The 17,200-nt window shown below is 43.4% G+C and overlaps 1 protein-coding gene across 1 annotated transcript in view; it reads right to left on the bottom strand.

Moving 5' to 3' along the window:
- Positions 1-243: 243 nt before the first annotated feature.
- Positions 244-17,200, bottom strand: part of zfpm1 (zinc finger protein, FOG family member 1) — a 122,376-nt gene continuing 105,419 nt past the window's right edge. The window contains exons 5-9 of the mRNA XM_074631729.1: positions 9,209-9,311; positions 7,627-7,878; positions 6,478-6,711; positions 6,059-6,301; positions 244-5,907 (exon numbers count right to left, since the gene is read on the bottom strand). Coding sequence (XP_074487830.1) covers positions 3,275-5,907; positions 6,059-6,301; positions 6,478-6,711; positions 7,627-7,878; positions 9,209-9,311 — 3,465 coding nt within the window. The 3' untranslated portion in view covers positions 244-3,274. The remainder of the gene's footprint in view (positions 5,908-6,058; positions 6,302-6,477; positions 6,712-7,626; positions 7,879-9,208; positions 9,312-17,200) is intronic.

Below are 17,200 nucleotides of genomic sequence, written 5' to 3'. Positions count from 1 at the left end.
CATGCACATCTTTTGAAAAGAAAGCTGATGATTCACTCAGCCTTTATTCAAGAGTGAGCACCAAACAGCGCGCTGGAAACTTTCTTATAAAAGGAAGGGATTTATGAGTGACTATAAGCAACGGTGAATGAAGCACCTCCAAAAGTCAAGGACTCCCACTCAGGTACGTGACGAGAGTTGTGCGTAGGCATTCTCACAAAAACAGATTGAAGCCACTAGAAAGTAGTGCAGTCACATTCTCCATCAGTGTCTCTCAGAACTTTTTTTTATTTCCCATGCATAGTTTGGACAAGAGTGTAATGGAACTGAAATGAAATGAAAAATATGGAAATAAAAAGTTTTGACATTCATTGTGATTTTCTCCATTATGGACATCAGAGGAATCATTAACAAAACATGTTTACAACTACAAAAAAAAAGGTTTTAGGCGAGGGCTAAAATCTTTCAGAAAAGTCCTTCAAGATGACGCACTTTGGACGGGGAAAAGTTCTGTATATAACATAAATACATTACAAAAAAAGTCCCTAAAACTTAAACATTCAGCACATTTTTTATACAACACAGTGCAATTAAAAGGGGTTAAGTTCAAAGGATGATTTTTCCAGCACTCGGTTACTCAATTTGTGACGAGCTGCTGACTTTGTGACTTTCTTCTGCTTTTTCTCTCTCCTTTTTTGAACTGAGAGAGATAGACCAGCACAATTGTAAACACTTAGTAGTAAGATGTGTCCGGTACAGTGCTGCTCCAAACCACAAGAGAGCAGGAAACCAACCAGCAATTTTGAATTATGTTAAAAACATCCTACACTTTGACATGTGGTTACCGGTTTTGGGAACGGACAGATGGGGGAGAACATTAATCAAATAATGAGGAACTAACATTGCCACATTCGCCAGAACAACTTTATACGGTGAGAATATTTCAATTTTGTGTTTACAGCTTGTTCTGTTGTCCCTTAGTGAGTGACCACAAAAAACTAAATGTTAACAGGTGTGACAATATTTCTCCCAACCACTGACAAGAGAGTGAAGACTTTTGATTAGGCGGATGTGTACTACTGAATAAGCAGGTCAGTAGTAGCCAGCACAGGTCCAGATCTGTCCTGTGTTAGTACATTTACAGTTTGACGGACATTCTAGCAAAAATGTCTAATAGCTGGTTTATGTGCTCCCCTGGTCCTGTCAGTATGGGAGGATTGGCCCCAGAACTTCCAATGAAGCTACTATCACCTAGTACTATTTCCTAGCTCTGTAGTTTTAGTGTATCATAAAGGTCCAAATGCTGTTTTAGAGGCTCTTTTACATTGAAAAGAGTAAAAATCCTGAGGGAAATGTTTATTCTTTAGAATTTTGGGGAGAAAAAATGACAAAATGTGTCACAAATTCAGCGTCTGAATGCAATATTGGCTATTGGTAGCTTCAATTAAAAATTAAGTCTGGGCCTTAAAAAAACTTAAGATGACCCTTACATTTGTAAGTTTGCATCAATATTTGAATATTTCACAGTTCCAACTAACACTGTATTGCAACTGCAACCGCAGCATGGGAACAAGGCGTACATTGTGTGTGAGTATGTGTGCATGAGTGGCTGAGCAATAAAGTGAGAGAGGAAAAGCAGTCTCTCTCTCTCTCTCTCTCTCTCTCTCACACACACACACACACACACACACACACCATGGACCACAGTAAGTGGTTATTCTACTGTGTGAGGCGCTGTGCCAAGACGTGACTATTCCCTGCTATGCCTTCATTGCCGGACTGAAACACAATAATTTAAAAGAAAAAAATAACATATTTTAAGATGTGCATTATAGAACGAAGCATTTTTTTTGTGTGTTTTGTGTATCCCTATAGTATATGTGTGAAATGGAATTGTGCAACAAATAATTTAAAGCTGAGTGTCTGTAATGGTCCTACTTTGCATGGTATATGGAGGCTGGTAACTAAAGATAGACTTTTGATTCAAAATTTGGATTTTTGTATACCCTAAAAATCTGGGAGGCTACATCATTCTCACCAAAGTATAAACACAACAGTATCAGTAGCGCTTCGTTCAACTTTCTCTTGTGAAAAGCTGTAAGTGAGGAAGCTGTTCTGATCTAATCGTACAAGAAGGGGTAAAAATAAAACAGCGCTGGACTACATAAACAGAACACCAAATGCTAACGTGATAACAAAGTTCAGTGTGATCCCAGTGATTACTGTGAGAAGATATTACATATCTACACTTAGAAAATGCACTTCAACATACCCAGATCCAAACAGTTCCTTCCAACAGTATGAAAAATATACAAATAAAAAATACAAGTACTCTCAGACACCAGGTAGGTAGTTTTCTGTTGACATGAAATCAGTGAGGACTAAAAGATAAATATTTCACTGTTTTTTTTCTCCCTTGCATTTTAAAGAGAAAATAAAAATTTGTGTGTGTATGAAAGAAACAAAATAAAAACTGTCCATTTTTGAAATATTATCCTTCAGTAATTAGTAACATTGTGATACCACATATTTGTTTTTCAGCTAAATCGCTTTAGCTTCTCTAGGTAAGCAAAAAAGAGCCAGTGTTGAAACCAAAAGCATTATAGAATTATTTTTTTTTCAGACATCATACACTATGCACAGATAATAAAAACATTAACAATGATCAAGTCTTTTCCACACGAGAGAAAAACGATTCCTCTGTTTAGGTCTGGAACATTAAGAGCTCAGGAAAAGACTGGAGATTCATCATAATCAGCATCGTCATTACTGTATCATCATCAGTCAGAAAAATGCCTCCAACAGTCAGAATCCAATTACTGACAGTCAAACAGAGAGACAGAAAACAGGCTGTTGACATAAATGTTTTTAACGTCCCTTAATGCAACATACTGTGAGGCCTGGGAGTGGTCGATTTTGAATTGGTGACTGGGGGTACAAAGACAGAGAGTGATCTAGGGGACGAGGGCACACCAGTGTGTGCAGGTAGCATCTGTCTCAGCTCTTAGTGTACTATAAACTTTGACCCATCGGAGGAGAAATATCAGTTCATGGTATGTTAGTAACACCACCTGCAAATTCTGCTCTGGAGCAGTTGGGCATCAGGCTCCGCCAGGTGAGTAACAGTCATTCATTGTCATTCATGGTCATGCCAGCTGAGCGCCGTTTTGGCATCCATGTGGGAGGACTGGAAGAGGAGGAGGGACAAACTGAGCTTCTCTGGAACCTCAGTGAAGGAAAACCTCCACTCAGAAAGATAAAGGAAGGGGAAGAGGAAGAAGAGAAATTACTCGGCTCACTTGACATGTTCGGCACTGTGGGAAGAGCAGTAGTATTTCTTATGAGCTATGAACGTGGAGAGGCTGCTGAACTTGATGTTGCAGAGTCGACAGAAGCGGGAGTTACCGTTCAGGACGGGGGAGATCACTGTGGTTTTGGGGCCGGTGATGGGGGTAGGCTGGGGTGTGGGGGTGGGATGGGAGGCCATGGCGGGGACGGCCTTGTCTAGAAGGTGGGATGACCCAACCGTCTCCCTCGGGACCTCAGGCACAGGTGACAAAGTCAGAGAAGGAGCCCTTGGGGGAGACATGGGCAGAGGTGAACCGGCCGAAGGCGATCCGCCGCCAGCTGAAGGGCTGCCGTTCACCAGCGGGGAGACGGGAGAAGCAGTACCGCTCCTTGCCTGCCCGTTGATGCTGTCTCTGTGAACTCGTGAGAGCAGTCTGGGCTGGCTGGTTGGGGTGGTGGAGGTGGTCGGAGCAGCTCCATCCCTGGGACTAAGGCTGGGGCTGCGGCTGACTGCGCCGCCTGGCTGGGGTGGCTGAATGGTAACAACCAGGCCGTGGGTAGTCTTGAAGTGCTCCATCAGATCACAGGTGATGAGCCTGTTGGGGCAGTACGGGCAGATCGCCTGAGAGGAACCGGCGCCTACGCCTTTGGCTCCAGCTCCTGGGATGGCTGCGAGTGTGGTGGTCGCATGGGGAGGAGATGTGGCGTCGGAGGCCGGTAAGGCGGAGGGGTGAGGACTGGATGATGTGCCTTGAGCCTGGGCGACCCACTCACCAGGCAGAGCTTTAGCCTCCATAGGGTGCAGAAGATCCGGACGCTCCTGCTGAGGCCTGCTTTTGGGAGAGGTAGAGGCCGAACTCTTGAGCCTGTGAAGTTGCTCCAAGGTGTGGGGCTGGAGGGTGGTGGCGGGGCAATAGTAGGTTTTATGAGCCAGGTAGTTCTCAATGCTGTTGAAGCTGATACTGCAGGCGGTGCACTTGTGGTAGTCGGTAAGAGGCAGGGCAGGGAGGATACTGCTACTGCCGTGCCGTGGAGCCTCTCTCAGACGGGGCCTCTTGCTGAGGTCAATCGGGCCATCTCCTTCGGGGCTGGAGCTGCCCGCCCCGCCGGGGGAAACTTCTTGCTTCACGACCAAGCCCAGAATAGAGGGAGATGGTGCGGAGGCAGCAGCAGAGGCGGCTGCGGCGGCAGCGGCAGCAGCGGCAGCGTTGGCTAAGGCTTCAGTTCTGGCCATGTGAATCTCGTACATCTTCTTCCTCTTGCGTTTGCGAATGGGCTGAGGAAGGAAGGCTGCTGCTGTGGTCGCCTTGGCCATGTGTACAGATCGGTGGTTGGTTGGATCATGGCGTGATGCGCAGTAGAAGCGTTTATGGACCGTGTAGTTTTCATGACGACTGAAGCGGATGTTGCAGGCCTGGCAGAAGGTTGTATTGGGATCTTCTTCTTGGTCCTCTGCCGAAACACTAGCAGGACTCTGGCTGCCTTCACTTGCTCTTCCTCCACCTCCTCCTCCTACACTCCCCCCTCCGCCTTCCCCTTCAGAAGATGATGATATACCCTCTCTCCCCACAGGGGTTTCTGTCTTCACTTCCAACACCCTCTTGGGTTCTGTTGCTCCACTCGCTGCAGGAGGGTCAGAGTCAGTAGGAGAAGCAGAGGCTGCTCTACTCGCTGCTCCACCCTGAGGAGATGTGGACGAGCCGTGTGCCCCACTAGAAGGCATCGTGGCTGGGGCCGCATCTCTCGTCGATCCTGGGTCCGAAGCCGAGGTCGCTCCCTCTCCGTGGTGCCTGCTGGAGCAGTACAGCCTCTTATGTGCATAGAAGTTGTTGATGTTGTTGAAGGTGATATCACACTCGAAGCAGGTGGCTCCTTTGTGAGGTGGAGTGGCTGCGGCTGTAGATGCAGTCGGTCCAGAGGGGAAGAAGGCCGCTGGGTTGTTCTGAGGAACTGGCTGGCCCTGTTTCAGACGGCTGTGGACCATCTCGGACATTTTAGCCAGTATCTCCGAGGCCTGAGGCAAGATGGCTGCCTCGGGATTAAACATGTACTGAGGCAAGAACATTGCTCCTCCAGGAAGAACTGACCCAGTGCCTCCCACATGTGCGGGGCTAGAACCAGGGGTGGGACTAGTCGGTTCTGCCTTCACAGTCTTGACTGGACTCTTCGGAGAGGTTGATGTCGGGAAAGAGGATGTGGCGATTTGCCTCTCCTTCGTGTCCATTCTTGCTTCTTGTCCCTCCTCTTCACCAAGCTCCTCTTCCTCTCCATCCTCCTTAATCTCCATTTGCTGCTCTTCTGTCTCTGATTCTGAATGAGGCTCCTCTTTGATCTTTAGGTCAGCGGTTGGGGCATCAGGAGGACTGTAGCCTCGAGGCGTGGCCGAGCCACCGTTTGCACCAGGGCTGGACGAGTCCGGCGTAGGGACACAGGCTAGAGGCTCCCTCTCCTGGGGAGACGGCTGGTGCTGGGAGTGGTCAACTGATGATGGGGTACTTTGGCGAGGGGTGGGGCTCCTTTCGGCCGGGACCCGAACCTCTAGGTGGGTTCGTACGTGCTGCTGAAGCTGGGCAGGGGATTCAGAGTTGAAGCCACACACTTGACACTTCAGCACCACACCAGAGTCTCCTGGACTGAGACCTGAAGAAGAGAAGTCAAGATTAGTGAACTAGAACAGTAACTTACATTTGAATGGATTTAGAATGGCAAGATTCAGAACAATGAGTCTGGTCCAGATTGAAGTTTATACACAAACTTGAAAATCAGCTGTCACAATGATGGTATGACTTACCAGTGGACAGGGGCAGCTTGGGAAGGCCTGGCCCCGGGGAGTACACCTCACTGCGAGATCCAGGCTGGCAAACCATGTGGCTGGTGACCAGATGGCTGTAGAGGATGTCCCTCGTGGTGGAGACAAAGCCACAGCCGTGACACACCCCGTTCAGTGTGTCCGTGTGGACCTTAAGGTGGCGCTCACAGTTTGCTTTAGTGGTGAAGGCCGACAGACAGATGAGACAGACAAATGGACGCTCACCTGTGGAAGGACAGGAAGGGACAATAAGTTAAAAGGGAATAAACAGCGAGCTCATCTACCAGACGATCTAATGAAGAGATTGATGAATGCATACTGGTCAAGTATCTACAAGTTAGACCTCAATGTTCTGACCCTTTGTCTGTTTGACATACATATACAGCAAGTCTGGCTCTCACCACTGTGTGTGCGCATGTGGATCTCCAGTGAGCTGGCACTGGGGCAGCTCTTGTTGCACTGTGGAAAAGGGCAGATGCGTTCATTGGGGTAGGAATCCTTGGGTTTGTCTTGTGGCGGAGACGAGGCCGCGGCCGGCTGCTTCTGACGGCTGGCGCAGTAGTACATAAGGTGGGCCTGCAGGTTCCTCTCACTGCGGTACCAGATTCCACAGTCCTTGCATGGGAAAATGTCCTCTGATAGACAGCAGAACATACATTTAGAGTTAGATGACGGAACAGAAACACAAAAACGTAACGGTTTGAGCAACTTAATGAAAAAGCACTACTGATCAAATAGAGACCAGTTCGGCGAGGTGTGGGTGTTCAACTTCAAGTGCTAAATTTGGGTCATACACATTCCATTGCTATGAGTATCCAAGGCAACAGGAAGCTAAGGTCAATACAATAATTATCTTACGTCTTATCATCTGGGTTATTTTTAATAACATCAAAATAAATTGCTGCAGTGTTACCAGATCTGTACATGTGTAATCATCTAGGATAATTACCAATGGTCACAGCAAATGTGCGTGTGTTTGGGTCTGTGTGTGTGTGTGTGTGTGTGTGTGTGTGTGTGTTTGGGCATCAGCTACAGACATCAGCACAGCACATGGCCAATGGGAAACTTTATTGAGTTGCAGTGCAGTGCCATCTTGTGGACAAAGAGATCATTGCAACAGTATAATGCTAAACAATGGCCTGCAGGCACCAGCTAATATTGCAGTGATCAGAGTAACGATGTCAGGATAAAAGATGTAAAGGCCGACAAGACAGAAATTGTATAGCATAAAAGATTAGAAGGGGATACTGTACTGGATGTAATACTAGGCCATATATCTAATATGTAGATTTTAAATATATATTCTTAAGGAAATATCTCCTTTGCATTTCTAGTACATCGCTGGTTTTTCTAGTACCTTTCACACCGCTTTGGACCATAAAGATTATTAAAATCCCACCATTCAAATCGATAACTTAGTCAGGCAAATTAGAACCAACTTATATGTATACACTATAATATATACTCTATTGCATAAACATTAAAAAAACGCTATACTGCCAACAAATGAAACAAATATATCTATTTCATGCCTTCAAGACAACACTCACTATTGACAACGGCAGTAGCCAAGATGGCGGCCATGCCAGCTTGCTGTGGGAGGAGCTGGATTTCTGAGCGCAGCGCCGGCGGGTACATCGACTCCTCCTCCTTCACCACAGATTGTTTCACGGTGATGAGGCTGAGCGGAGGAGAGAGCTGGGTCAGCGGGGAGGAGGAGGAGGAGCCCCGATGGGACAGGGAAGCCAGGAGCCTTTCACCAGCTGCAAGCTCTCTGATCACCTTACAGAACAACTCCGCACCTGAAAACACACAAGCTCAGGTCACAATTGGAAACTGACAAGGCACATCCCTAGTTTGGTAAGATATGGTAACAATTAACTTTTCGTTTTCATGCCAGTTAATACACTGAATTGATTCTATTTTGTGGTGGTGGTTGCCTAAAGATTGGAGACATTTTGACTCGTTGTAGCCGCAAACACAAAGTTGGAACTAATATCACTGATACAGGCTACAATACATTAAAGTGTCACAGTAAGTCCCCGATAGCAAAGCCCTGGAAGCCATCATTAGTGGTTAATTAGCCCTGTGTTAGAATGTCTGCCCTGAAAAAGGGCTATTCAATAGATGGTTACTAGAGTTAATTAGTAATGAGGTTAGTCTCAGCAGGGAAGATGGTAACATTTTACTTTAACCTGTATATAAACATTTAATGAATGGTTTATAACACACTACACTGTAGTTGTAAGCAGATATAAGGACAATTTTAGGTGATCATTAATGTAAAGTTTTTGTCAACAATTATAACTTCTCACATGAAGACATATTTTATATCACTACAACTGTGTTTTAATATATTGTCATATTCAGTTTATACACCAGCCTCCACTTCTGGATGCCCACAGGAGGATTTATAGTTGTTGACAAATAAATTAATAAAGACTTATATCTGCATACAAATACAATGTGCTATAAGTCCTTCCATCCATCTTTTATGTGTAGCCGCTTATCCTATTCAGTGTTGCGGGAGGGCTGGAGCCAATCCCAGCTGACATTGGGTGAAGGCGGGGTACACCCTGGACAGGTCTCCAGACTGTCACAGGGCTGACACATAGAGACAGACAGACAACCATTCACACTCACATTCACACCTATGGGACATTTAGAGTCAACAATGAACCTAACCTGCATGTCTTTGGACTGTGGGAGGAAACCGGAGAACCCAGAGAACATGCAAACTCCACACAGAAGGACCCCAAGCCGGATTTGGACCTGCGACCCTCTTGCTGTGAGGCGACAGTGCTAACCACTGCACCACGGTGCAGACCCAGTGTGCTAAAAATCATTTATTTAATGTATATATACCGCTTATAAATACTAAATAGGGGAGTAAAATGTTAACGGAATGGAGGAACACTTTCCCGAACCCAAACAATGACTTGGAGCGAGGCATGGGCTCCAGAGCCAGTGTGGTGGAACCACTCAGAGGCTACCAGTGACAGGCCGGGTTGTAGGAATGGTCACGCCTCGATTCAGACATTCAAGGCAGTCAGCACACATTATGACGGCTTCACAAGAATATACTGGACATCACACAGTGGAAATGATGTTTGAGCTGTTCTCGGTTTTCACCTCGGCTGTAGACGGTACAGTTGGCAGCTGAGACATCTGAGGTCAGAGGGAGCAGAGTCATCCAACAGTTTGGATCTTCACACACCAGAGCCAACCTTGAGTTCTGCACAAAAAAAAAACACACACAGAAAGGAGATGAGCAATGAACAGAAGCTTTTCATTGGTCAGACTCATCATGGTCACTGCTGAATTATACAGTCTATAATGAAGCAGAGGGTGAATCTATTCTGTTCTGCAGTGATTGGGCTCGGACGTGGCCAGCGGGCTCCATATGGCCCCCAAACACAAGCCATGTTGCAACTGGAAGTCGGCCATTTATGTATGTATTTCAAAGGTCAAAGACTACAAATACAAATACAAATATGTATAATACACTGCACAGTCAGATTAAAGGTCTACTGCTCAATGTAAGAACAATTCTCATTGTAAATGACTTTTTTAGGACATGATTTTACATGATAATGTCAAATATACCAGCAATGTAGGTCTTTATTTGTGACGACCAATGCTGAAATCATTTGTTGATTAATTAATTACTACATTAAAATAAAATTAAGTCATTTTTCTAAGCAAAAATATCAAAATGTGTTGGTTCCAGCTTCTCTTTTGTGTCATTGTAAATATCATTGGACTGTTGGTTAGACAAAAACTATTTAAAGATGCCATCTTCAACTCTGGGAAACTGTGATGTAGGTTTCACTATTTTCTTGTTATTAAATAGATTAACCCTTTAAAACCCACACATGCCTAAAATTTAAACAAATGAGCTATTAACAAATGATATTCTGCCTTGCATTCTTTGGAAATGACCACAGTTTCCACTGATTCATACATGTTCATGGAACTTTTCATAGTACCAGCAGTACATACAGTGTAGTGCTACCATCCCACAGCTGGAAAATTATACAGTGTCAATTGGTTCACATGTTTCTCTCATGTCTCCCTTTAACATTGTTTCAAAAGGAAACTAATTAAATGAAATAAAAGAGATACTCTTAAAATACATGCTATTGTCTCTTTCAAGTGTCCATTCTCTTCTTTAACTGGGCTGCTGTATAGTATGCAGACCATGAGATAATCACAAAAATCCAAGCAATAATTGCCGTCAATTGGGAATACACAGTCATGGTACTGTCCAGCGTGTGGCCAGTGGTAAACACCCGTTTATAAAAAGAATGCCAGTGAGCAGAGGATGATTACAACCCAAGAAGGAAATGAGGAAATGAGGGGAGCACGGGCTGAACAAAGCCACATGGAAAATAAAGGAGAAGAGAGAAGAAAAGAGGAGAAAAGGAATAAAAGAGGAAGAGAGACCCCGGGAGAGAGTGGGAGAAGAAAAGGAAGAGAAAGAAGATCTGATGAGGTCGACGGGCTGCTATTCAGATGGCTGCCATAATTAGATCCACAGTGAATACACTGGACAAAGAGTGGAGAGTCAACATCCAGTGTCTGCATGTGTGGAGGTATGAGAGAGAGCGAGAGAGCGAGCGAGCGAGCGAGAGAGAGAGAGAGAGAGAGAGAGAGAGAGAGAGAGAGAGAGACAGAGAGAGAGAGAGAGAGAGAGAGAGAGAGAGAGAGAGAGGCAGGGAGGGAGGGAGGGAGAACACGTAAAACACACAGATATACACACACCTGTGTGTCCTGAGTACAGTCATGTCTTTGTTCATATGAGGCTCCAGGAGCATTCCCTCTGACAGTCACTCCCAGGCCACAGGCTTATCCCATGTCTCCATAAAACACACGCACGCACGCACGCACGCACTTTCCAGTATCACGTAAAAACGTCAACTTTAAATGTCTCATCATACTCAACAAACACCATCAGACATCAACCTGTCCAACAATCTCTTCATTAGCAGTTTCTCAGTGAACTGGTGTGACGTTTGGGTTGCAGGGAATTCTGGAAGCATCATGAATACAGAGGAACATACACCGATCAGCCATAACATTATGACAGCATGGGCACCCTGACCGGTCTGCGACTACGCAGCCCCATACGCATCAAACTGCGATGCTCTGTGTGTTCTGACACCTTTCTATCGGAACCAGCATTAACTTTATCAGCAGTTTGAGCTCCAGTAGCTCTTCTATTGGATCTGACAACACGGGCCAGCCTTCGCTCCCCACGTGCATCAATGAGCCTCGGGTCTGACCCTGTCGCCGGTTCACCGGTTTTCCTTCCTTCGACCACTTTTGGTAGGTCCTGACCACTGCAGACCGAACATCCCACAAGAGCTGTAGTTTTGGAGATGTTGTAACCCAGTCGTCTAGCCAGCACAATCTGGCCCTTGTCAAAGTCACTCACATCCTTACGCTTGACCATTTTTTCTGCTTCCAACACAAAGTTCAAAGTTCAAAATGTTCACTTGCTGCCTAATATCTTCCACCCACTGCCATGTGCCATTGTAACGAGATAATCAATGTTATTCACTTCACCTGTCAGTGGTCATAATGTTATGGCTGATCGGTGTAAGCTGCCCTGCAGATAAAACGTAGTGAGAAAAAAGCCTTTTTTTTTTACCAGCTTTTAACAGCAATGGCTATCAAAGTGGTAAATGCACTGTATGTTTGTGCTTCTGTTCTAACTTCTAACAACCAAGGAAGTGAATATAGGAAGACCTTGGCTCAGCCATTCTGTTGTTTTTCCTTTTCCTATCTTAACTCAACTAATTCAACATTTTAAAAAGGATCAAAAGACTAAAAATGTATGATGTCCAACAATCTGGCGATGTGAAACGTATCATGATACAGGGGTTTACGATTCAATATACTGCGATATGTTGTGATACTGTAAGCAAGGTGATATATTTCATTTTTTAATCAAATTTAAGGAAAACTAGCACTACACTGACTACTTTCAAACGGAAATAAAGTATTGACTGAGTTGATCTTTGCATGTTAACTATTCATTAAAAATCAATACAGTGTTTTTGAGAATCAATACAGTATCACAAAACATAATCGATATTTTCTTACACCCTTAATGTCCATGCAATGGCTGAATCACTTTTCTATCACACCCGATGTGTGAGGGCAGCACAGTATTGTTCAGTCAGTCTGTGATGCAGTACTGCTTAATCTCCACCAGGAGGCAGCATTCACTCAGCACTCAGACCTGAGAGGCCTCACAGCAGACTGACTGACTGACTGAGCAGTTCCAGGCTATAAGGGGTCAAAGTTGACATGATGATGCTGCATCCTGTTTATTAAATGTTCCTTCTGCTGCACTCAAAAGTTCGCTTTAATACCAACGCTGCTGTGACCAGGCATTATTTGACTTTGTCATGTGTTTCACTTTAAATGTCTTTCTTTCCCAAAAGTGTTATTATATATTCTTGAGTTTTTAAAATAGTGCATTTTTTTTAGTTCTGGTTCCCACACTTCAACTAAGCTGATATCTAAAACAATGGCTACAGCAATCTCAGAATTAAATACTCTAGAAATGACATGACCAATAGGCCTTTTTTTCACAGAAGACATTTTGACTTGCCACAGGAGGAAAAGCACAGGTGTAAATAATGAAATGAACGATGGCTGAATTCCATTCAGCTGCTTTGATTTCAGGGTCCTGGTATCGTGCATGCTTACTCTCCGTCACTCTCGCTTGGAGCACTTGAATAGAACAGAGCCATCGTTAGTGTTATCAGTAACACCTGTGCTTTCCCTACAGTGACAAGTCAAAATGTCTGCTACATGAGAGGCCTATGGGAGCCTTTTTTGTCATCAAATCCTAATTCACCGGTTATTGCTTGCGTGCTTGTATTGTAGCAACAGTCAACAGTGATTATTACTCCTTTGTGTTGTCAATACTGCAGTATTTGATCAGTGTGAAAATGAACCATGGCTCCAAGTGAGTGAAAAAGGGATCTATCACTGGCTTTCTGGGAGGAGAATTCAGCAGTGGAGAGTACGATACAGTGGAAAGCACAGAACAGGAAGTGTGTTTCAAACAAACTGGCATATTTCATGCATTTGGCCAAAAAAGGATTACCCAGATTGATGAGTATATCATGTATCTGACCTCTATTCTTGCCATCTGTAACGAACTGCCAAAAACCCGGTTCCACTCCCAGTCAGTTCTTACCTAAATGCTCTTCATGAGAGAACTACAAAGCACTCAGAGTACATACGATCCAATCAATTTTGAAAATATGAAACTGTATCTGCATGACAAGTGCAGAGGTGTAAGTACGTGCATGGCAGTAGTTCACTAGAACCTATTGTGCTGTTTTAGATTTTTGGATGTATATGATTTAGGGATGCACCGATACCAGATTGGATATCGGGCCGATACTGACTCAAATAGCTGGATTGGATATCTGTGACAATGGGGCCAATCTATTAAATTAAATTCTATGTTTATATACTATATACATTATATAATGGAATTTTGATTCCTGTTTAAGTTTTCACCAATTTATTGCTGCATTAAAAAGGTTTTACACTTTAATTGAAATTTCTGTTAATTTTGAAGATTTTTTTTTACTAATTATCTGGTGTACAATTTAAAATTGTAATAATAAGTAACAATTAACTAAATTTATATCTATGTATTTATTTATTTCATTTTGTTTTATAAAGTTAGGAAAGCAATGTTTAACTCCAGCCTGATGTTACCTTACACATTAGAGAATGATCCCAGTCACTTCCACACAGTGAGGCATACAGCTTATTAATTAAACACTGGTATCGGATCGGTACTCTGTATCGGCCGATACCAAAAGCCCAGATATCGCTATCGCTATCGGGACTGAAAAAGTCAGATCGCTGCATCTCTAATATGATCTGTTCTGGACAGCCGTTTTTTCTCCATTCACTTCTGTACAATATGAAAAAATAACAGTTGACTCTGCAACACTACTGCAATATTGATTTTTTTTTTTTTTATAATTAATTGAATGGTATGGAAACAAATGGCTGCCTAGAATGGCAGAAAAAAAACATACTATCAAAACACAACAGCATGGTTTGAAAAAAAGAGGTTACCAGTGACGTAAGGGATATGTGATTTGTAGTAAATGGGCTGAAACAGTGGTTCCCAATATGGGATTTGGGACCCCAAAGATAAGGGATGAAGAAAAAAACATTACAAAACAACTAATCTGATTCTGCCACTCTATAAGGTGTCTGTTTACCGGAGGTGAAAACCTTTACTTCATTAGTGTATAGTGAGATCAGACAGATCATACTATACAGCCAGAGTTAAATCTTGAAATACCTGCAGACGATGGACGTTGTCTGTGGAACAGCTTGGGAAGACAGTGAGAAGAGAGACGGGAAGGACAGAATGAGGGAAGCCTCTCAGTCTGTAGATTGAGGCAGAGCATATTGGATTTCATGGGGAACTAGCGCTGATGTGGAGATACTGCTTCTTTTGTTTTAATTTGTAACCCAATGCTGGAGCCGTCTGAGCTGTAAGTACTGCTAATTTGTTTCAGACTAATTCATCACGGCCACGGCTTTGGAATTCGCCATGATAGGGCAATGGGGAGAGCTCAGTAGCGCACAAGTGGAAAACACACACATGCATATACAAAGCAAGAGAAAATGAGAAACACACAAACTTGTTCTTCCAAAAATATTAAGTAATTACTCACTGTGAGTGTCATATTTCCTTATTCGAGAATTAATAACGCTTTTATTAAAAGCCAATGTTGTCCACTCCTCTCTGACCACAGCTACATCAACATGTTTTAATTAGGGTAAAGTCAGAGTTTTACTGTCTTCGAGGACAAAAGAAACATAATACACGGTGTCTTTGGGTGATCCATAGTTATGTTACATCATAGATGTTTTTTTCATATCTGATGTCTGACCAGATAAATCATTCCAGTGAGAAGTGGAATGTTTAACAGAGGCACTTCTATCCTGAAAATAACTCATTTTTAGGTGAAATGCTAAAAACTCTAACATTCATTCAACTATTTTAAGATCTAATTTTACTACAGAACCCTTTCTAATTATATCGGCCCTCGCATAAACAAGCAGCAGAAAGAGACATTCCAGCCAAGTGTAGTTCAGGATCTGATGTGAAGACAGGAAACCTGAAGGACTGAAGGAAAAAGTATTCTTATTCTGGGGGGCCTGCCTGTGGTGTGGACTCATTGGGATTCAGGAAACACTGCAGGAGCTATGTACAGTAGAATGCAAATATATGCACCTACTGTAAATATACATGCTGGGTGAAATCACATGGAAATGTCCTCAATATGACCACAGCTGGATTTAAAGGAGATACTGATCAATTGTTGCTGCCGCAGATGCTGCTGGTTTTTACTTTAAGAAAGCAGAAATTGAAGGTTTAAAGCTGCAGTGGGTACAAGTGGAGCAATTTTAATTAAAAAAAAGTTATTTTTATAAAACAGTCACTATATCCTGACATTAGTGCATGAGACAGGTAATCTGAAAAAAATCATGTTCCCCTGTGTCCTCCGGTGCTCCTAATGGCAAGATCTCACAGAACGGAGGAAATCATCCAATCAGAGCTGATCTGGAGTCTGCCGTCTCTGATCGGCTGTCAATCACTCACAAACTCCAATCAAACAGTCAAACTAGGCAGCGCTGATCAAATATGAATCAATATTTTGTAACAGTAATGCCTATTTCTCTCCTCAAATGTTTTCAGAATCATCTTGTAGTGATCTGTTTAGCTGTAAAATGGAAAAGTTTGTGACCCGGCAGCCATGTTGAGATCTGTTGAAGAAATACCAAGCACCGCCCACCAGCCGGAGCACAGCCAATAGGAACGCTCTCTCTCTCTGAAATGACCTGTGATTGGTCAAAGTCTCCCGTCAAAGGCTAGATTTTTCTAAAGCCTGAAAACAGAGCCATGAGGAGGTGCAGAAGTCTAGTTTTCTATCAGAACACTTGAATTACAATATGATGACAGGTCATTATGGGATTTTTGTCCAATGATGCAAAATATATACTACCTACTGAAGCTTTAACTCACGGAATTAAATTGCAACATTACCACCAATTAGATTATCTGCAGCGTCAACCTGCAACAAGGAGAACATGCTACTTTACACACTTTACAGCCACGAATACACACACAACACAGCCTCAAATAAGATAATGAGAATCAGAGAGGCATAGGGCCAGATCACACTTTGAGTGTGTGTGTGTGTGTGTTTGTGTGTGTGTGTGTGTGTGTGTGTGTGTGTGTGTGTGTGTGTGTGTGTGTGTGTGTGTGTGTGTGTGTGTGTGTGTTATTAACCAGGCCAGTAGAGAATGCAGATGCCAAAGATGTGGGGGTGAGTTAAGGAGAACGGAGAGGCCACCGGATGGTATCAAAACCCTTTTCACTTCTCTTGGTGTGGCGCCGATCTCATTGACTCAAATAGCCAACAGTCACCCGAGGAACGTGTCTAGAGCTACAAAGAGTCGCCCTAGGCTGCGCCGAATAGCTTTCGGAGCAGCTAAACAGTGTAAAAGTAAGTAATGGAAATACTACCAACATGAGAATGAACTCACCAAACTCAAGCACTTAAAACAGATCATTTTTCCTTTGAGAGCAGCTGGAAAACACCTGCTGTGGCCTCACTGACTGGGCTGTGACCACAAAATGTCATCCCAGAGAGAGCAGTGCAGCACAAATGTAGCCTGTATCTAACAGTAAGGCTGGGTATTGAACCAGGGATGCAAAGATACCGGATCGGATATCGGGCCGATATTGACTCGAAAACCTGGATCGGATATCAGTGACAATGGGGCTGATCTACTCAATTCAATTCTATGTTTATATACTATATATTGTATATTATATACTGGAATTTTAATTCCTATTTAAGTTTTGACTAATTTGTTGCTGCATGTAAAAGTTTTTTTTACTAGTTTTCTGGTGTACAATTTATAATTTTAATAATAAATAACAATTCACTACATTTATATCTATGTATTTATTCGTTACATTTTGCTTTACAAAGTTAGGAAAGCAATGATTAAATCCAGTCTGTTGTTGCCTTACACATAAAGAATGATCCCAGTCAC

The sequence above is a fragment of the Sebastes fasciatus genome, chromosome 4 (genome assembly GCF_043250625.1).
Source record: "Sebastes fasciatus isolate fSebFas1 chromosome 4, fSebFas1.pri, whole genome shotgun sequence".
NCBI lineage: Eukaryota > Metazoa > Chordata > Actinopteri > Perciformes > Sebastidae > Sebastes > Sebastes fasciatus.
This window is presented reverse-complemented; position numbering and strand designations above follow the sequence as displayed.